At 40.1% G+C, this 22,219-nt stretch overlaps 1 protein-coding gene across 1 annotated transcript; it reads right to left on the reverse strand.

Moving 5' to 3' along the window:
• Positions 1 to 12,018: 12,018 nt before the first annotated feature.
• On the reverse strand, positions 12,019 to 18,285 carry LOC117766925 (scavenger receptor cysteine-rich type 1 protein M130). The gene is made up of 4 exons (XM_034594381.1): positions 18,240 to 18,285; positions 14,289 to 14,324; positions 13,880 to 14,194; positions 12,019 to 12,299 (listed from the first exon to the last, which is right to left on the reverse strand). The coding sequence occupies exons 1-4, from the start codon at positions 18,268 to 18,270 to the stop codon at positions 12,223 to 12,225; spliced, it is 459 nt and encodes a 152-aa protein (XP_034450272.1). The 5' UTR covers positions 18,271 to 18,285; the 3' UTR covers positions 12,019 to 12,222.
• Positions 18,286 to 22,219: the final 3,934 nt, after the last annotated feature.

The raw sequence follows: 22,219 nt of genomic DNA on the forward strand, positions 1-22,219 counted from the left end.
TAGCTGATGAATTATTCACGAGAGGGGCGTGGCCAGGAAGCGCAGTGTGCTTATACGTGTGCGTGTGTGCGCGCGCGACAGACAACAACAGGATCCCCGGCTACAGTTGAGCCAGCAGCTGTCATGATGAGGAGGAGGACATCTAGTGGTCAAAGGCTAATGTGCACCGGTGCTTTCACAGCAAGGGTCACAGCTCAGAGGCCACAAGTGAACCCACTGAAGATTAAAGAAATCAAATCACATTGACTCATGGTAAGAGTGAAGTCATACAGTGGGAGAAAGGTGGGTTAAATGGATAGTTAACCGAAAATTAAAATTCCCTCACTATCTACTCACCACTATGCCGATGGAGGGGTTGGTGAAGTGTTTGAGTTTACAAACACTTTAGGAGTATCAGGGGTAAACAGCGTTTCAGCCAAATCCAATACAATTGAAGTAACTGGGTACGCCTTATTCAAACGTAAAAAAACAACAGTAAAAAACAAAACATGCCTCCATACTGCTCCTGTGGTGTCATCCAAGTGCGAGTGTAAGCCCGACATTTAAATTTGATTCTAAACAAGGTCATTTACACCATATTTTTAGCCTAAATGTCCTCTGATATCCGCACAAGCTCTCGCCCAAGGGCACGTGCAGGGCACACGGTAGCATCGATACTACCGCTAGCACCGTTACTTCCGGTAGGGGAGATTTAGGCTAAAAACATGATGTAAATGACGACGTTTCGAGTCGAATTTGAATGTCGAAGCTTAAGGACATAGAGAGGCATTTTATATTTTTTCTGTTGTTTTTTTCTGTTTGAAGGAATCCCCAGCTACTTAAATTGTATTGGATTTGGCTGCAATGCTGTTTACCCCTGAGACTCAAAAAGTGTTTTGTGGACTCAAACACCTCACCCACCCCTCCACCAGCATAGTGGTGAGTAGATAATGGGTGGATTTTCATTTTTCAATTAACTATCCTCTTAAAGACAGATATTATCATCTGGGGTCTTTAAAGGCTCTCATCCAGATCGTGGTATTTCTGCTTCCTACGTCTACACAAGGGCAACTGGACTTGCGTGAGGTTCTTGAAGATGTTCCACCTATCATCAGAGAGGTACCTTTCAGAGGGGAGACGTCCTTAAGAACCCCATCTCTTGTGTGTAGAGATCAACACTCCAGGCGCACTAGTAGTATGAGGAACAACTTCATTGTCAGTTCAACACATTTTGGCTTGTGGTCTCTATGATGATCATCACACAACACATTTTACAAATTAAGTTAACAATATTAACAATATTTTTATTCATCTGAGATACACACATACAAACCCCACAGAGACTCAAAAGCAGAAATCTACTGTGTCCACACACACACTCACAAACACAAACACATTGACCAGGCTCAACTGAAGAAAATCTGCTTTCTGTCTTTTTAACTACTCGTGGTTGCACTCTGAAGCCTTGTTGCCGACTGTGTAACCCTCTGCAGAGCTAATAATTAAAACTCAAAGACAACTCCGGTCTGAGAAACTCTTTATTTCACATCTCGCGATAAATTTCCACTACAAACTTGGCGTCACGAACAGGATCCCTTGAAAGATCGTCTGGACCCGAGAAGTCTTCGGTGGTTGGCCACCCGGGAGAGAAAAATCTTCTGCCTCTACCTCTGACATTTAAGAGATGAGAGGACCGAAGTGACTGGGGTTCTGGACCGTCTTCACAGGGATCCAAAGACCTCTCTTTGGTCATCTTATATCCGGTGAGATGTTGAAATTCTGATTTTTCATGACTGTTTAGAGGATTTCTCAAATAGAAAATCAAACAGACATAGGAAATAACACGTTTATGGTTTTATTTGGAACAGGTGTATTAGTCATTGTCTCTGGATTATTGTTGTTAATGATGTTTATCTGACCCATCCTCAAGGCAATCATCCTAGTTGAAGGCATTTTTCCTGTTTTGCCGGAGAAAGAAACAAGGATTCATGGAGACGTCCGCGTCTTAAATTGAGTGTTCAGGGGAAATTGTAGATGTTCACAATTTCATACACTTACTTAATAAGGCTGGTCAACGAGGGAAGTTAGGAACTCCTGGACCCAGAGGGTCCTAGTGTGGACTCTATGATTGCAAAGTGGGGACGGGAAAATGTGACCATTCTTCCAATGTGGTCCAGAGACTTTGCTCCTCAAGAAAGAGGAAGAATTAAAAACCAATAAAAAGGTCAAGGTCACAATGTGGAAAGACATAGAAGACAATAAGAAATGTCTTGAAATGTGGGAAAAGAAACAGAATGTAGGGACTGAAAACAAACATTTAAACAGATGGCTAAGGTTAAAAAAGAAAAAACGAGAAGAGATTAAAGGAACTGAGAAAGTTGAAAAGAAATCACATAGATCTCTGTATCCTCCATTTACAGGGTGTGGCGCTCCTCTCCTCGACGCCTGCTTTCCTCCTCCCCAACGACAAAACCCTCCTCAATATGATGCAGTGACAAGACCAGACTCTACCAACCAACGAAGAGTCAGTCGCAAGAATTTTCACTGCTGACTGAAATAGAGGAAGTGAGGGGGGAGCAGGCGGAAAGAAGATGACTTGCCTAAAAACAGAGGAGCAGAAAAAGGGAAGTAAAACACACACAGACACACACTCATGCAATGAAGAACAGCTTGCTGTACTAACCACACACACACACACACACACACACACACACACACACACACACACACACACACACACACACACACACACACACACACACACACACACATAATGTTAAATATAATAATGATGCTTTTAAGAAAATGCCTCAACTCGAACTGTGTGTTAACGGTTACAAACTCAATTTAATGGTCGACTCTGGTGCAGGTTATTCTGTGGTTAGGATTTGCCCACATCTCCTGAAATGAGTGGTCACTTTATTTTCTCTCAAGGCGCAAGCGGCGCAACAGCAAAGGAAAATTTCACAAAACCTCTCCCGTGCACGGTTCAATTTGAAAAACATCCCATAAGGCTTGAACATGATTTTCTGTTGTCTCCCTGTTGCCCAATTATTATATTAGGAAGAGATTTGATGATTGCATTAGGCCTCAATTTGGTATCCTCCCCTGATGGGAGTGAAGGTTACGCATGAGTCCTCTTCACCTCTTTTCCTCATGTCACAAACCACACATGAGCAGCTGTTTGTATATCAGTGGCATCTTCCTATAAAAACCTCAACTGATCTGCTCTCCATGTCACGCTCTCTTGTCACCTCTTTTTCAGATTTTATGCACACTGATCCATTGCACTGCACCTCACATGTGACAGACACAGCAGATCACGTTTATGAATCTCTGTTTTTGCCTTTTCCCGATGATTCTCTGAATGTGTCCAATATTTTTTGGTCTGGTTCCAGAAGTGCTGCTGCCGTCTCACTCACCGACTAGCAAATGGCACTGTTTCGCGTCTCGAATTCCAGCCCTCACATCTCACTTTCCAAGTCCCATGATGACCAGTGGCACAACTTATGCCCATTTGTCAGATCATGCCAGGCTGCCGTTGATTGGCAACCCACAACCACGCCTGGCGTAATGTATTCACCCAGTCTGAGTGCATTTGATCTAAAAGTTTCTCCAACCTTCTGTTCTCCAGCCACACGCTCACTGTTTGTCACCTTCATTCTTATGCCATGTTGTTCAGCCCTTCTGATGTTTCTCCTTTACTTTCAGATCTGCCTGAAACACTGTGGGCAAAAGACAAATATGATGTGGGCCTCATCAGAAACTGTGACCCAGTCAAAATCACTCCAAAATCTGATTATCGACCATGTAATATCCACTCAGACAGGAAGTGGTGGAGGGGATACGCCCTGTTTTTGAATCCTTTTTGCAGGCTGGTGTAATTGTCCCCTGCCCTGATTCACCTGTCCGCTCTCCACTGTTTCCAGTAAAGAAAATCAGAGACAAAGGTCAACCTACTGAGGGGCGATTTGTGCAGGATTTGAAGGCTGTGAATGACGCTGTAATTGCTCGATCGCCTATTGTTCCCAACCCGTACATGCTGCTTTCCCAAATTCCACCTGACGCAGTGTGGTTTTCGGTTGTAGACTTATCCAATGTTTTTTTTCCGCTTCCGGACGACGGGGAAGAACACAACTGTGTTGCTGAACTTCAAGTCCAGTGTTCTCCACGACCTGACCTTTCTGACGAACCTCTTTCTAACTCTGACTTGACTCTGTATGTAGATGGGTCCACCTCACATGAACCTGTCTCTGGTACTAACTGTGTTGGTTTCTCTGTTTGTTCAGATAATGATGTTCTCCTCTCGAGTTTTCTTCATCACCTCTCAGCCCTGGCAGCAGAGCTTATTGCACTCACGGAAACATGCAAATTGGCTACTGGTAAAACACTCACAGTCTACACTGACTCCAGATATGCATTCGGTGTAACTCGTGATTTTAGCGCTCTTTGGCAACACAGAAACTTCCTCACATCTTCTGGTAAAAAGATAGCACATCACAGTCTCATCACAGATCTTCTGTCGGCCATTTTGCTCCCAAAGACTGTTGCTGTATGCACATGTACTGCACATACACGTGCTACGGATGTGGTGTCTCGGGGAATGCCAAGGCTGATGCTGCTGCTAAAGCTGCGGCTCGCCTACCACTTCCTCTTTCAAACAACAGGCTATTACACTCACATCTGACATGTCACTTCCTTTTTATCATACACAAACAGTATTTATCACTTCTGATATGTCCTCTCTCTCTCTGCAGTACAGTCCACTGTCACTCCTCCTGAGATCTCCCAATGGAAGACCTCTGGTGCTATGTTCCGAACTGGTGTGTGGTATGGTCCTGACAACAAACCCTGTTTGCCAAAACATTTCTTTCCTCATTATGCTAAGTTAGCTCACGGCAAAGATCATACATCTAAAATGTGGATGTTATCTATGATCACAGAACATTGGTTTACGAAATGTTTCTCCACCTATGCTCAAAAATACTGTTAGGCATGCGTAGTCTGCACCACACACAATGTTGGCAGGCCAGTGGCTGTAACCAGCTAGGCAGTACACCCACCACCTGTACGATCTTTTGAACATCTGATGATGGACTTCATAGAGCTATCACCATCAGAAGGTAAATCTCACTGCTTAGTGATGGTCGACATGTGGTCAAAATGGGTTGAAGCCTTTCCTGCCTCAAAACAAACTGCAAGTGTGGTCACCAAAGCATTGTTAAGAGACATTATTCCACTATGGGGAGTTCCTGGCAGAATTTCCAGTGACAACGGCAGACACTTCGTAAACGAAGCTGTCAAACAACTCGGCTCTCATCTAGGTATGGATGTGCGAACACACTGTGCATATCATCCAGCCGGTGGTGCAGCTGTGGAACGAGAGAACGGCACATTCAAAACTGCACTCTGAAGCCTTGTTGCTGACTGTGTAACCCTCTGCAGAGCTAATAATTAAAACTCAAAGACAACTCCGGTCTGAGAAACTCTTTATCTCACATCTCAAGATACATTTCCACTACATTACCTTCTTGTGTAAATACTCTGAACAAATTTGAGAGTAGCTGAAAAAACACACACACAAACAAAAACACACGCACACAAGCTAGAAACGCTAGAAATATACAAAGGCAATTGGACTTATTCTATTGTATCATAATGTTATGTTGTAGATTGTGAAAAGAAAAAATTATCAATGTGTTATTCTTATAGATTTTTACAAACAATAAGTTATTTCATAGGTGCAATGTTGGATAATCCACAGTTACCGATTAAACTTTACAAAGAGAAATGAAAAAATAAATGCTTATCTAAACATTCTATCCTCGTTTTTTTAATTTTAAAGATCTTTCTGGAAGTGTTTTTTTACACACTGCATTGTGGCACTATATTGCCCATTGATGGCACACTCAAAAATCTTACTTAAACCTGTTCAGGACTAGCACATTGCATTATTTTGAAATACATAATACTGTATGTGGGTCGATTAATCCCTGTGCTTTTGTTCAGCAGTAGAAAACTAAATGTTTTGATAAACATCTTCGTCTTCTCCATAAATGTCCAACCAGTCTTCAGCAAAGGGCTGGTTTACATTATTATCGTGGTCAGTAGCACTGGTCACTTGGCTTTGTACACAACCACTGCCTTTATTGTTCTTCTCTCCCTCATAGTCATCATGATCTTCATCCACCGAACTGGCTTGCTCCCACTGCCTCTTCTTGTACGTCACTTGTTCAAAGTTCTCATAGAGCTGCTCCACCTCATCCTCAGGGTCTTCATAGTGAATCCTGACTGTGACTGGAACATGAGCAGGGAAAGAGGATCTTCCATGAATATGAGAGCCAACTAGACATCACATAGTTATTTGCACAGTCAGGAACACAGATAAATAGATATTTAAGTGTGTCTAACCCTAACCCTAACCCTAACCCTAACCCTTAGAATAAAATATGATGTGGATTAGTAGTGGTCTGATTTTGGCTAAAAACACTGTATCAGGTATTAAAAACAACAAATTGATCTTTTGAATAGCTTGATAGACTAGAATGGCACTCAGTAGAGCGCATACCTCTAACACCGTGAAACAATACCATGATTGTTTAGTTCTTATAGAAGAAATATAAAAGAATAATCAAAAACTAGATGTCAAGGGTTCTTCCGGGGCCCCATCCATCCTGCAAGTTTGGTGGAAATAGGTTTAGTAGTTTTTGCATAAAAAATTAAACCAACAAACAGACAGGCAACCTTGTCAAAACAACCTTAAAATCCAAATCACCCCTTCTTTCAACTCAACCTCATAAAATTTAGACAAATAATTCCTTTACTTATTTAAGAGTGGCCGATTCATTTGAGAGCAGGACTTATTGATTTCACATTTAGATTTTGTAATGCTTACACACAAAACCCTACATTCGCCCTCAAATAGCCCCTGCTTGTGCTCAAACTGTGCACTTGCACTCAGATATTTTCTGCTTGGACACATTTCTTGTGCTCCAGCTCCCGTTCTTCCCGATTTTGATCTGCTCTTGGATTTTGTCTTCCCCATATAACAAATACATAAATCAACCAAAAGCAAAGATATTCACTCTTTGCATCCACCAGTCCGCTGGCTTGCTCCAACTGCCTCTTCACTTGTTCAAAGTTCACATAGAGCTGGTCCAACTCATCGTCAGGGTCTTCATAGTGATTCCTGACAGCCACTGGAACATGAGCAGGGAAAGAGGATCTGCCATGAATATGAGAGCTAACTAGAAATCACATAGTTATTGGCACAGTCAGGAACACAGATATTTAAGTGTGACTTGAAAATAGGCTAAATAAATTACAACAGTTTCACATAATGTAAAGTGTGTCCTTGTGAGCACAGACATTGAGGGACTCCAGGCGGCATCGCTTGCGGTCTTCTCTTGCGGACCAGACAGCTCACCACTAGGACCAGCAGGAGCAGCACCAGGCTCCCAGCAGCTACAGAGGAGACCACCAGCAACAAAGACACTAGGAGAGAAAACATTGACTGTGACGTGTCTTTTTCTGTATATTTATTTTCCCTATTAAAGATACAGTCCTGCAAGCTGTTTCTTTATGTACTGCACATGCAGATAGACACAACACATGCCAACGGAGAAAACATTTTCATCAATTTGACAACAGGTGCTCGGAAAAAAACAATTGCACTGCAAATACTCCCAACACAATGGAAGTGTTTCTAGGGGACACTCAAAAGTGACAACAGTCCTGTTTTTTGCTTATCTTTTTTAATTTAAAATCCTATCTTTTTTTGTTACCTCCCATAAGTAAGTGATGGTTAAATGTTTCCTCCTTATTCATTGAAAACATCCTTTCTTAGAAGGTGTAATGTTGTTTTAGACAGGAAAACTTAGTTGAATCGAAGGCAGACAGAATTGAGTTTGTTACTGTACGTATAGTCTATTACAAATAATGTGCACTCAAGCACTGCCAACTAGCAAGCAGTTCCTGGTTGCAAATGTAATAGTTGCATGCTGTTAGAGATATTGTATGTTGCAGGGAAGAATGTACATGTGTGGACTTTTTGGTAGATTGCAGAGCACTGGGGGGAACACAGTCCCTAACTCTTCATAAGAAGCATCAACCTTGACAACAAACTGCTCCTTAGGATCTGGGAGGATCATAATGGGTGCAAGAGTGAGTGCTTTTACAGACAGTTGGTTCATGAGGAACCAGCATAGCAACTAATGCATATACTAAACATTTTCTTGCCAGGGAGAAGATCAGTCTTATGTAGTGACACTAAAACAAAATTGTAAAAGATATCTAGAAAGATTTAATTCAAAAGAGACAGGAAGACAATTAGACCATGAGATAAACCAAAAGGCATGGCAAAATGCTCAATATGTCTGCTGGTATTTAACCAAATGATAGTCATTTCTAAAGTCAAGTATAGGAGTGTAGGGAAAATGGTAGCATTTTCAAGATACTCAAAAGCAAAAAGAACGAGTTGACAATAGAACCTGTTTTTCACTTGGATGTAAGAAAGTTCTCTAAAGGCTCAAGAGTGTTGGCTTCTTTGGTGCAAGCTGCTAACAAGCTTTGGATGCATTTTACGGTAGCCTCTTCCCGGGGTTCAGAGAGTGACTTCGGCAGCAATGTCCCTAGAGGGATGACGATGCTGTGAGCAATGTGATTGGAAAAGAAACCAACAGGGAATTTCAAGTTTGAAAGTGTGTCTTGGGAGTGGCCTCGGGATGGCATGGGTCCCACCAGGAACTGATGATACCCATGAGGAGAACTACGGTGCCAAACAAGACAGCCTGGAAATGGTTGCTCTCTGGAGGTCAGTAAAGTATGACCCTGCCTCTCCCTTCTTCTGTCTTTGAGATGGGTGTTGCTGCAGACAACTAGTCTGCGTATAGTAATGAGTATCCTCGTTCTTAAAGGAGTTGGCAAGTCTGTGGAGGGATGCATGAAAGAAAGAAAGTGTTCTAAGATCCAGAACTCAAAAGGGTAATCGGCTACCGGCCTCTACCACAAAAAAGGATTGACACCCCTCCTTGTGACTGTTGTCACCTCTTGAAGTCTTTGGGAGAAATGGTTGATAAGGATGATATTAGGTAACCAAAATAGTCCAGAAGGGAAAGAGGACGTCTGGAACACAGAGACTCGCAAAGAGAGCAGTTGAAGGCAAAAGCTACGTGAGAATTTCAATGCAATTTTCTATTTGCACACACACCCACACACACACACACACAGACACACACATACACACACACACACAGACACACACACACACACACACAGACACACACACACACACACACACACACACACACACACACACACACACACACACACACACACACACACACACACAGGGGATGCAAACAAAGACTTGCTTCCTCACCAAGTCAGAGAGCATGGGATAACAAATTAAATGTCTTGTTGGTTGTGATCATGACACTTGCATTGAAATTCTTACCTGACTTTTGAACTTTTGAATTTTATGTTTATTGGTAATAACAACAACAACAACAACAATAATAATATTAATATTGTTATTATTATTATTATTATTATTAATAATAATAATAATTGGTAGTATATTGTTACAATGGACTATGATCATTTTAGTATCCTTTAACACATGGTTGTTTGGTAAAAGATTTGCCTGAAGAAGATCTAGCACCGAAATGATGCAGTTAAATACATCACTGCACAGTGTTCAGGAGTTTTGTTCAATAAAGTTTAGTAACCATGAATCAGGGTTAGTAAATATTATATCTTTTGCATTTTATTTTGAACTATTAGTTAAATATGAGTAAAATGTAAAGTTAACTATTGATTAGTTGCAATGTTTGTTAAATACATTTTACGTGCAGTTTAAATAAATCATATATTAAACTGGATTCTTTTAAATCCAAGAGGAAGACACAAACCTGTCCAAAAAAACTGCAGAAAACAGATGCATCAATTGTTTGCTTTGTTTGAGCCGACTTACATTTAACGATGACGCTAATCGATGTGGTCACTCCAGAAAATGTCCTGGAGGACAGTGCGACCTCATACACACAGCTGTAGTTGCCCTGGTGTTCATACTCAGCTACGGGGAACTCAAAGGAGGCTGAGTGGTTGACTGCAGGCTTGTCAGTGATGTTGGAGCCACAGAAGAAGAGAGAGAAAACACCTTCAGGGAGTTGGGAGGAAATCGAGCAGTTGATGACAAAGCTGTGACCCTTTGTGACCTCTACAGCTTCAGGACTCCAGTGCAGTCCACCATCAGCAGATATCAGGTCGATGGTGGGCTGCAGCAGTGGCACTAGTTACAAAAGGAACAACACAATGTCACAATTTATTTTTCTTAATTTATAAATCAGTAATGCCAACGATGCATTACAGCACATATGTGTATCAATCTTTGCTTTTCTGAAAAGGACCTCAACAGGAAACACCGCGCAAAACTTTCCATCTGAGTAAAGATGCAGTCAGTATTTCAAATTAGAGGCGAGACTCCAAAACTGTCTGCAAAGCCCCTCCCTGCTGCAGTACCGGCACAGGATAGTAACCACAGCAACCAGAAAAAAAACAGAGAGACTTTCATGAAGCTAAAACATAGCCCACTTCACTACAGTAATATGAGAGCTGCTGGCTGGGCCTGTGAAGCCAACTTGTGGTAATGCTAAACCAACACTGTGACACTTAGCTGTCACTGTGCAAGCACAGACTTACACAGACATCAGGACAAACATCGACCCACTTCACAACTTTCAAATAAAACTGTGGTGTGGACGAGCAGTGAGTGACACTCGATCTTTTGGCACTGATTGGTGGATTAGAAATGAGAGTTTGGGATTCTTCTAAATTGCAGTAAAAGCTGTAGGTGGAGCCAGAGGAGTCAGATACGTTTTTTTTTTGCTAATATTATCTGCCTCATGTACTGTTATCAGATCATAGTTACAGATTTAACAAACATTAAAAAAAGTTTTCTTGTTGTGACTGTCTGTACCTTTCAAAGAAAATGTGCGGTTTTTGAAAGAATAAAAATATGATGTGGATTACTAGGTGGTCTGATTTTGGCTAAAACATTGGATCAGATATCAAAAACAACAAATTGATCTTTTGAATTGCTTGATAGACTAGAATGGCACTCAGTAGAGCGCAAACCTCTGCCACTGCCAAACAATACCATGATTGTTTAGTTCTTATAGAAGAAATATAAAAGAATAATCAAAAACTGGATGTCATGGGTTCTTCCGGGGCCCCATCCATCCTGCAAGTTTTTGTTGGAAATGGTTGTAGTTTTTTTTGCTTACACGCCAAAACCCTACATTCGCCCTTACATAGCCCCTGCTTGTGCTCAAACTGTGCTCCTGCACTCAGATATTTTCTTGCTTGGACAAATTTCTTATGCTCCAGCTCCCGTTCTTCCCCTTGTACTCACGCTGCATCTGTGCATCCTTGAAACATCTGCTTTCAGATTTTGATTGGATTTTGTCTCTCCCCATATAACAAATACATAAATCAACCAAAAGCTAAGATATTCACTTTTTGCATTCTTTTAGTATATTTGCACTTGTACTCTATTTGTAAAATATTTACTTTTGAACATTTATATTAAATTAAAACTAGGATCAGTAGATTTACTTACCGGTAACAGAGAGTCTGACAGAATCACTTAGGGGAGAGTTTGACGTCTCGACTTGATACCCTTGTCTGATACTGACATTGGTATAATCCCTCTTTATCAAAGTTCACTTGATGGATGCTGAAGGTAGCGGAGTCCGCACTTGACCATTGTCCTGACTGAGCCTGACGTCGTCTGCAGAATGCAACGTGTCCACCTAAGTGCTGAGTTGTGATCGCAACAGGTGATGACAACATCCTGACCCCCAGGTGACCTCACCACGGGGGATTCATGAAGATGCTGGGTTTTGGGAGGCTCACTGTAAAAGAACAGTAGATAGTACCATTGAGATGAAAATGAATGTAAATCTCTACATTTGAACTTAAAATGATAATTTCAACCAAATTAAAAAAGATCAGAAACTATAATTTTCTTACCAGTGAGATTGAGATGGTCAATGAAGAGGGACTTGAAGTATTGACCCGAAATCTGTGTTTGAAATTGGCACTGGTACACTCCCTCGTTATCGAAGGTCACTTGAGCAATATTGAAGGTAGCAAAGGAAGAATTTGATGTTGAATTTAATTTTGGGATTCGACTGAGTGTGTGTGTGAAGAGGAACCTTCCACCTATACGGTTAACTGAGATTAAACAGGTGATGCCGATGTCCTGACCCCAGGTCCTACACCAGGAGGATTCATGGAGATGGTGGGCTTCAGAAGGGCTGTTGAAAATGTGTATTATTAATAACAGTAATAATAATAACAATAATAACAAAACAATCCAATGAAATGGGTTAAAAGAATGCCATTGTATTAAAAGTAGGTGTTACTAGGTGATTAATATATAAAAAGTAATTTAAGACCTCAAGTCCAGTAAAAGTGTATAAAAACGTTTTTTAAAAGCAATTCACAAGAGGATAAGGAGCAATGCAGTGTTGATCTTGTCAGAGAGTTTGTTTCCTTAGAGATCCTAAGAGGAAAGTCCTTGGTCCTCTAAGGCCCTTTTACAGTCATGAGGCACCAATGGTAGAAAGGTTCAATTATGAGTTGAACTTCTTTATTAAGTTGTTTGTCACAGATATACAGTGTATTTGTAACTTGTAAATAAACATTTTTTTAGGCTGTATGCTTAATTATATACACTGTGCCTAAAGTTATAGCTATTTATATAGCTATTCTTGTATTTCTTCACTGGTTCGCCTGAGTTTCAGAGTACATTTTTTGCTATTATTACTACACAACTATATTTTTAAAATGATCAAAGCAAACTGGAGCCTGATAAGGACAAAAGCAAAAATGGACTGTGGCTCCCTCTGACTCTCTCCATTCCTACTACTCTATGTGGCATATTTACTTACCTTGTGCTTCAGAAACCAGATGGAACTCCTATAGTATACTAGGGTTATCTGGCATAGAGGTAATGATGACTGATCTACTGAGCTGGCCGCAAGGCTTTCATAGTGCTGCCATACAAGCCAGTAACCAGTCAGATTTACCTTTAGCCTCAACGTACCCTTGTTCGGCCTGTATTGTTGATCACAAGGCCAAAACACTTGATGACGCTACGGTGCACAACTGAGGTTATGTCCCTAACATCAGCTGGGGGCTGCTAACAACTGCTAACATCTACTGGTAGTTGGTAACTTAATTTGTGCAGAAGACCTTCAAACATACAAGGGATATTTACCAGAGTGTCCTATATTCTAAATGATATGCAACACAATAATTTGCTATTTTAACAACACAGTACTTTGCTGTAATTCAATTTATGATTATGATTATGATTATGATTATGTTTATGTTTATTATTATTATTATAACCTCCGCCAAGGAGTTTAGGTTTTCGTCACCGTTTGGTTTGTTTATGGTTAGCAGGATTACGTGATAACTTCCATGAAATAAAAGGATGGAGTAGATCCGGATCATTGGGTCGATCCCGGAATTCTTTTTTCACTTTCTTATGCATTACGTATTACAACATTCTCGATGATTCCTCAGAGAATAATTCATGGATCTTGATACAATTCGGTGCAGATCCAAATAAGAATCTGGATCTAATTCATTTGTTGGCTTGTGAAATGTTGGGTTTATTATTATTCTCATAATAATAATAATAATAATAATAATAATAATAATAATAATAATAATAATAATATCCTTAGTAATAAGCACAGATTCAACCTGTCCCTTGAAAGGCCCTGAGGTTCTGGGCCCTGACACACTAGCCAATAATGAATTCAGCCTCGTCCGTGGCCCAACAACTTGGGGGTTTGATGAATTGATATTGATATTCTCTTCTCACCTGAGCAGATGACACCAGCATCCTCACTGTGTCGACAGTTATGTCGCCCAAATGTTCTGTGCTGACAGGCGGTCAAAGAAGTTTCATTTCCTAAACAGGCCACATCATCGAGCCAAATAGATCCAACTCCTTTGCCAAAGTGAGCCTGCTGAGGCGCACTCACTGCTGTACCACAGTTCAGCTGTCTGCAAACCACCCGCGCATCCTGTAAGTCCCATCCGTCATCGCAGACCGTTCCCCAGGTGTCGTTGTGATAGATTTCAACTCTTCCAGAGCACCGAGTGGATCCAGAACCAACTAATCTGATCTGAAAACCTATCAGCCGTGTAACAAACATCATATTTTAACAGAACATGCATGTAAAAGTACAGGAGTTATATGTATCATGTATACAGGTGAATGGACTGACCTGCAGCAGGTGAAGATGTGGTCAAGAGAAAGCGGACTAGAAGAGAAAAGAGAGCACATGCAGATTTATATTTACATGATTTATTACCATATCTATTTATTTTATTTTTTTAAATCCATATATGTATTTTTATGCCTCTGTGCCAGCGGCTGGAGGCATAACGTTTCGTATTGTCCCAACATCTGTTCCATTATTGTAAAAACTATATCTCAAGAAGGCCTTGAGGGAATTTCTTCACATTTTGTAAAAACACGTTCAGCTGCACTCAAGGATGAAATTATTACATTTTGGAGGTCAAAGGTCAAAGTCACGGCGGCCTCACAAAACAAATGTTTTGCCTTGTGAATGTGATCAGGAACATCTCCAGTGAAACCTTTCACGTGGTGCAAACCTTGAACTGAGTAGATTTTATTGGTCAAATGTCACGGTGACAAACTTATAATTACCAGTATTAACCAGTTAGCATTTTACTTTATTCATACACTAGCACATCTCATGTAGCTGCACTTTATTCCATACAGCACTACTGATGTTGCACCTATCCTAACCACATATATATCATTTATACATGAATATATTTCTTCCTGCCTTCCTCACGCTATATTTTTCTCTGTAAATAGTATTAAAAAAAGCATTTCACTGCACGTCGTACTGTGTATGGTTGCTGTAAGTGACAAATAAGATTCAAATTCAAATAAAAATGCAGTGAGGGTCATAATATAATGTGTTACCCCTCTCCTTTTTATTTTTGGCATGTCTGTATCTTGAGAAGTTACACGAGAGTTTTACATTTGGATTACATACATGAATTTTATATTAAATAATAAATAATATAACAAATCTGAACAATCTTGTACAAAGAAGATTCTTTCCTACAGGGGTACATGTGTTTGACTGGAAGTTACCAAGACAACACATTTATTTCACACATATTTAAGTATTGTACATAAGGCTGTTGACAGAGAGATCCTCTGCATCTGAGGAGTTGGGAGGGTATAGTGTCTTTCTTTAACCTTTCCAGACTAAAATGAATGGAGTATATCAAGAGTAGTCCTGCTCTTATAGTTATGGGTTTGCAAGTTAGAAACCTACAACAGAATCTGAGCGTTACGTCCAAAGCCAAGCACATCATTCTTAAATTAGTTTGAGGATTTACAGATAATAATGGGAAACTTTACTGGATGCTATCAGACTTCATGAAAAGTTAGCTCTGTTCTGCTTTTTAATGATTTTGGGGAAGTTCAGCAAGCCCAGCAAGCATTGGAAATAATTTAAATTGTATGTAGCTTTGTAGCTGAGATAACATGTCACCATCAAATGCATATCTGGCCCTTGCATGTGAGAACAGAAGGTGTAGTAACTTTACATAGCATTAGCAGTTATGGGATTAACAAATAGACTATATAGAAACTAGCAAGATAATATATAGTAGAAATAATTAATAAACTGACTTTGTCAAGGGGTTTTATATTCTCAACACTACATAATTTAAGCATGTAACAAAATTTACAAGCATACACAGCAACACAGCCATGCAATTAATACATAGTGAATTTATAGGGCTACAATTATCAACAGCCTGATAAGGAGTTATTATAACTGTATTAAAGTGAGTATCAGCAGCAGGATCTTGAGTTTAGTTTAACATGGTCTCAAGTTTTAGATGTGGATAAAGAGATGTGAAGCAAGGTCATCTTCAAAACTTCTTTCTCTGAAACGGAACGCTCTCAGCTCATCTAAGGATGACATGTTCATGTATGACTGTAATGGGTTACCTCGCCTTGAGTTGAGCAACAACCACATTACACAAGTTCTATTTTTGACAAAGCTGTGACCATGTATAATGTAATGTAGGGGGCATAAACATGATCTAGTACTTTGTTACTTGCTAACTTCTCAGTTTAGTGAAAATGAGGTCATGAACATTAGCAACAGTGTTTGTGGAGAGTAAGTGAAAACTTAACAGGGTCCACTTAGGCGCGGCATTAATAAACAGGTCGCCAGAGACACAACGATGAATGCTCGAGTAATGCTGTTCTTTTCTACTGTTAGTTAACTATATCAGCTTCAAAGAGGAAATTATGTCTGTGCTGTTGTAACATCTTATCAACAAGAACATCTCGGTTGTAAATCCAGAAGTCGTGGAAGACATAAATGCCGACGGAGGACTTCAGGTTCACACTTTAAATCTCCAGCTAAAACAAATGGCTCGTTGTAAGAATTAAAAATATTACTAAATTCCAATTGTGTCCCTTTGCTTAAAGGGGACATAGCATGCAAATTCCACTTTGTTAGTGCTTCTACAGGTTAATGTGGGTATCTGGCATGTCTACCAACCCAAAAACTCTGGGGAAAAAACACTCGCGCGTTTTGTTATAGTTCCTCTAAGTCAGAAACGTCATGCTTGAGCGACTCGATTGAGCTTCCTGGGTTTTGTGTCGTAACAAGGTACTGGAAGTCTCCCTACATGGTCTTGGCCCACCCGTCCCCCCCGTGAGAACGGGCAGCGGTCTTCCACACTGCCAGCTGTGTGGAAGACTTCCGCAGTGTTCAGCACTACTGTACGCCGGGGTACAGTAGTTACGCCGGGTTACAGTAGTTACGCCGGGTTAACACCGGACGCGGAAGCGCCGCTGCGAGGCAGCGCAGCGCCGTTCTCAAGCACGCAGCCGCCTGGCTGTTCACACGGGACGTGCATTTCTCCGCTGGTCAGCCCCATAGACTGTATATATAAGGTCAGCCCGCGATTCTGCTTTCTCCGCTTGTTGTTGTACCCGTTGAATGTCGGGGTTCGGGGGTAAATGATGGTCTTCATAGCCCCCCCCCAACCCCTCTCTTTCTCTCTCTGTCTGTCTGCTTGTGTGCTTGTAGTGGATGGGCAGAGGGGGACATTTAATTATGTGATTGGGAAAATTAAAACTCCAGGACAACAGAAGGGGAATACAAAGTATGGGATGCATATTTGATAATTTATATCATATAAAATATGTAATTTATATCGTTTAAAATCATGGGGGGGAGAGGGGGGAGGGGGGAGCTGGCTCATTAGCATTTAAAGGAACAGGCACTCAAAACAGGTCACTCTGTGGAGGGCTGTTTTATACAGGGTAAAAAGGGTGCTGTTTTATATGATCCTTGTGGTATTTTGACCAAAGTATGTTACAGACATTTCATTAAGACCCCAAGGAACCATATCAACTTGTGGTAAAATGGGCATGCTATGTCCCCTTTAAGCTAAAGAAAAACTTTGCACTTAACCCTCTGTAAATAGTTTTTTTTAAAAAGCATTTCACTGCACGTCGTACTGTGTATGGTTGCTGTAAGTGACAAATAAGATTCAAATTCAAATAAAAATGCAGTGAGGGTCATAATATAATGTGTTACCCCTCTCCTTTTTATTTTTGGCATGTCTGTATCTTGAGAAGTTATATCGAGAGGGCACATGATTTTTAAACAAACTCATGGAAATATATCCTCGATGTTTATTACAGATCTGTATAGAGGGATTTTGACCAGTCAATGTGTACATGATGTTTATTCAGATATGATTCTGAAAAGGTATGTTTCTGTTAAACAGTTTCAGTTTGGAGACAGTTTTGATTCAGTATAACGAGTGGTAGAATATCATTGTGAAACAGTTTTATTCCTGAGTGAATTATCTCTGCATATCCAATATAATGCATATCCAATTTATGTATTTATATTGGATCACGCCTATAGGAAAACAAAAGCATCTTTAGACATTTAACACAGAACACACTCATGGTCCAACTTTCATATTTCTGGTTTCCATTTTCAGTCCAAAAGACATTTGGCTCGTCAGACCTAAGGTTTACATTTGGATTCCATACATGAATTTAATAATAAATAATAAATAATTTTAAAATTCTGAACAATACTGTAGAAAAAACTGCAACATTATCTTTTTCACATTAAGCACTTGTTACTCACCAATAGAGAGTCTAAGTAGGAGTTTCAACATCCTGATTATCGCAGATGAAGTGTCTGAGCTCATAAACACAGAGAGGATGCAGAGCAGAGTGACCCCAGCAGCGTAAGCTTTCTCACTTTAACTCTGGGCAAGACTTTCACAACCCAACCTACTTGATATTGATGGTGGTATGTTGCTTAGTAACCAACAAGATGTTCCTGCTTTCTTGCAGCTGTGGAGTTGACGTTTCTATAACCAACAACTTCTGTGTCTGACATTTAGACATGTGATTGGCCAGTTTCCGTTTGCTTGACACTTTCTGGCATGTTTCATGTGAACACTGTTGTCATGTTTATTTGTCAATGAGATCCTTTCTGATGAATTTGGTGGAGGGAAGAGATTTGGACCGATTCAATTTGGGGTCCGATCTGAAGGAATCACAGTGAATTTGAAGTTTTATTTGTCTGAAGTCTGGTGGATGTTGTTTGAAAATGGGCTTTGCAAATGTCTGCAGACTCTCTGAGTGAACGGAACGGAACGCTCTTATCTCATCTAAGGATGACATGTGCATGTATTACTGTAATGTGTTACCTCACCTTGAGTTGAGCAACAACAACATTACACAAGTTATATATTTTGACAAAGCTGTGACCATGTATAATGTAATGTAAGGGGCATAAACATGATCTAGTACTTTGTTACTTGCTAACTTCTCAGTTTAGTGAAAATGAGGTCATGAACATTAGCAGCAGTGTTTGTGGAGAGTCAGTGAAAACTTAACAGGGTCCACTTAGGCGCGGCATTAATAAACAGGTCGCCAGAGACACAACGATGAATGCTCGAGTAATGCTGTTCTTTTCTACTGTTAGTTAACTATATCAGCTTCAAAGAGGAAATTATGTCTGTGCTGTTGTAACATCTTATCAACAAGGTTGTAAATCCAGAAGTCGTGGAAGACCTAAATGCTGACGGAGGACTTCAGGTTCACACTTTCAATCTCCAGCTAAAACAAATGGCTCGTTGTAAGAATTAAAAATATTACTAAATTCCAATTGTGTTTCTTTGCTTAAGCTAAAGAAAAACGTTGCACTTAAACTGTCCACAGTGTGGTCTGTAGCTATAGATTCTGAGAACAACCACAAAGGAAAGAACATTTTTCTCAGATCCTCTAGCTGACTTCCTTGTTTTAAGGGTAAAATCTATTTATTTCTTGATGAACTCTTTTCCCTCCCATGACCTTGACCTATAAGTAACCACATTAAATCAGTGACTGGTGTTTTTGAGATATCATGTTCACAAGGTGATTTGTGAGGCCAGTGACCTTGTTGAGAGGAAGATTACAGTGATACGTGTTTAGATAAGACTCTCCCATGTCTTTTCTAACATTGTGACTTGTGTAAGATAAAGTCAATATTATAATAGACACATTTCACAGTGAACACCAAGAGCAGACATAGTACAGGACATAAGAAGGAAATCACCTTTATTTAACCCCCGGTATTTTTATACTTCTTTGATTGAGTTTTACCTCACCATGAATTGAGGAGGACAATGCTGGAGTTGGAGTAACAGTTAACAGTGGCACTGTGTCAGCTAAAGGCTGCTGCACACGAAGGGAAAGTCGGGCTGATTCTAGACCCGGTTTTGACCCTTCCAACAATGTTTAAGCCAATTCCGCTTCCTCAGCCATGACTACATCCAGTTTTTTTTCTTGTCACTGCAAAACAGACACATGACGTCAGTCCTCCTCCATGTTGGTTTTTCTTCTGAAGCCACACTCCAGTTCAGAAGGTGGCGGTAATGCACCTAAAGGTTGTTTGCCTACTGTCGTAAAAAAAACTAAACTGAAGAATTATATTGTGAGTTTCTGTAAGGTTTGAAGTTTCTGGAATCGCCACTGTGTAATTGTTTCCTACAAACAGCAAGTGTATGGTCTTATGTTCTGGCCAAAGATTGAACATCGATTAAATTATGTCTGTTGTCTCATGTTTTTGAAATCGGTCAAGAGTTGAAAACCCTCTCGTGTGCAGCAGCCTTAACCCTATAACAGTGGTGAAAGTGTCCAACAAGAGGCAAACATTGTATTAATTCAAATTTTAAAATTTCTTATGCTTCAGTTTGCTGAAGTCATTTCGATTACCGAAGCTTGATCTGAAAACAACCCCAAACAAAACTTGAAGTACACTGAATGATGTGAAGTTACAAGAACATAGAGAAACATTTGCCTGAAGCTACAGAAATTCTGCAATTTTTCCTTTAGATTTCAGAAAGGTAATTCAGTCAAGGTTTAATATTATTTGTGCCTGATGTGTCTGTGAGGAGAAAGAAAGAAGTACAATTTTGACGGCAAGATGGAGGTGACAGTGATGGAGGAAGACGTCTTCATTGCTGAACTGGGGAAAAACCGAATACACAAATGTACATTTAGGAAAATAACTTTCCATCTCAGTTCAACAACTACTTTCACAGCCTTTTTATATACAATATATTATTATACATAATGATTCTACATATATGAGGAGATCCACTAATAATAAACACATGTAAGAGTAAAATTACTCAAAAGACGGACAGAGACCAGACATTGGCAGAGGCTACAAGGAAACAACTGTAAATAAATACTGGGTGGACCAGCTGATTGCTCAGGTAAATCCTTACACTGACGATGATACAGAACTACACAGGTTGTGTATCACTCAGGGGTCCTGGTTTTAGTGCTTATTGTGTAGAGCTTAGGTTTTCTAAGTCTGAGACTGTGCCCCCCCCCCCCCCTCACTCCAATTTGGTTTACTTGCCTAGGTTTACCGATTTTGCTATTTGATCCGATATACACCCACAACTGAGCAAAGCAGCTATTTGATATAACTTCAGACAAATATATAAAAAGGTACGTCTTGAGGGATTTATTTCTTTCTGACTCTGGGATAGTCGGGGAAACAATAAACCATCTAAAAACTACTGCATCTCTGAAGTGAAAGCTAGGGTTGATAATTTGTTTCTGAAACCCTTCACTACACTGAAAATCATCTTCACATACTGACAGCCATTCAAAAAAGTCTCTGGCTCTCGCAGGAATCTAACAAAAAAACGACCAATCATTTAATTTGGTCCGAATGAAATGAACTAAAACCCTTTGTGATCATTCACGTGTCTTCAGCCATGGAGAAGTAGAAATAGGCAAAAGTTAGCGAGTCACAGAAAAGTCAGCTTCTAGCAGGTGTCAGTGCATGTTCATATGGACGCGGCTTTAACGAGAGGGGCTGGAATGCATTAGTTGCATTTTTCAAAGTGTAGCCTACTCTTGCTAGCTTTTCCAGGATTACCAACCCTTGCTTTAACCACATCACACACATTGCCGCTGTTCTCCATGATCTCCTCTGGATATCTCATGTCATTTTTTTTCAAACTCCCATGAACCGTTACATTTTGAAACTAAACTAAAACAATCTCCATCCAAACGAACATTTTAGCTTCATATCAGAAACAATCTCCGTCCATACTAACACATCTTAAAGTATTTATCAAAATCACTAACCTGGGGCCTGTACTACGAAGCGAGTTCAACATACCCAGGATATCTCTCAGATATCCAACTTAACTTAACCTGACAAATGCAGTCAGGCTAAGCAGTCGCCAACTGTATATTGATATCAGTATACAAATGCACAGTGTGGTTTGTAAACAAGTCAGAAATTAAATCATAATAAGTTGAACACCAAAAAGGACAATAGATTAGACTAAAGAAAAGATATTGCTATTAATGTGTAAAAGTGCATACAGTGTATTGCTGATCTTCTCTGCATCATCCACAGTGAACAGGTGAGAAGTAAAGAAACGTCGATCAACGCAGACAGTCTGTGTTACTGAGCACATTGCTCCTACGAGTCAGGTTGGTTATGTTCAGCAACAGCAGCTGATAAAAGGCTCATTATTCCCTTTGATGAAAATCTATATCTTTGCCGGTCTCTTAAGACCCATGCCTTTCTCAGAAACCCTCAGA

The sequence above is a fragment of the Hippoglossus hippoglossus genome, chromosome 8, assembly GCF_009819705.1.
Source record: "Hippoglossus hippoglossus isolate fHipHip1 chromosome 8, fHipHip1.pri, whole genome shotgun sequence".
NCBI lineage: Eukaryota > Metazoa > Chordata > Actinopteri > Pleuronectiformes > Pleuronectidae > Hippoglossus > Hippoglossus hippoglossus.

Bases quoted from the DNA above. Each gene is read 5' to 3' on its own strand.
- LOC117766925 (XM_034594381.1), bottom strand. From the start codon at position 18,270: ATGTTGAAACTCCTACTTAGACTCTCTATTG. The intron at 14,195-14,288 runs GTCAGTCCATTC...CACGGCTGATAG, and splicing joins CACATCTTCACCTGCTGCAG to GTTTTCAGATCAGATTAGTT. The intron at 12,300-13,879 runs GTGAGAAGAGAA...CATTTTCAACAG, and splicing joins TGCTGGTGTCATCTGCTCAG to CCCTTCTGAAGCCCACCATC.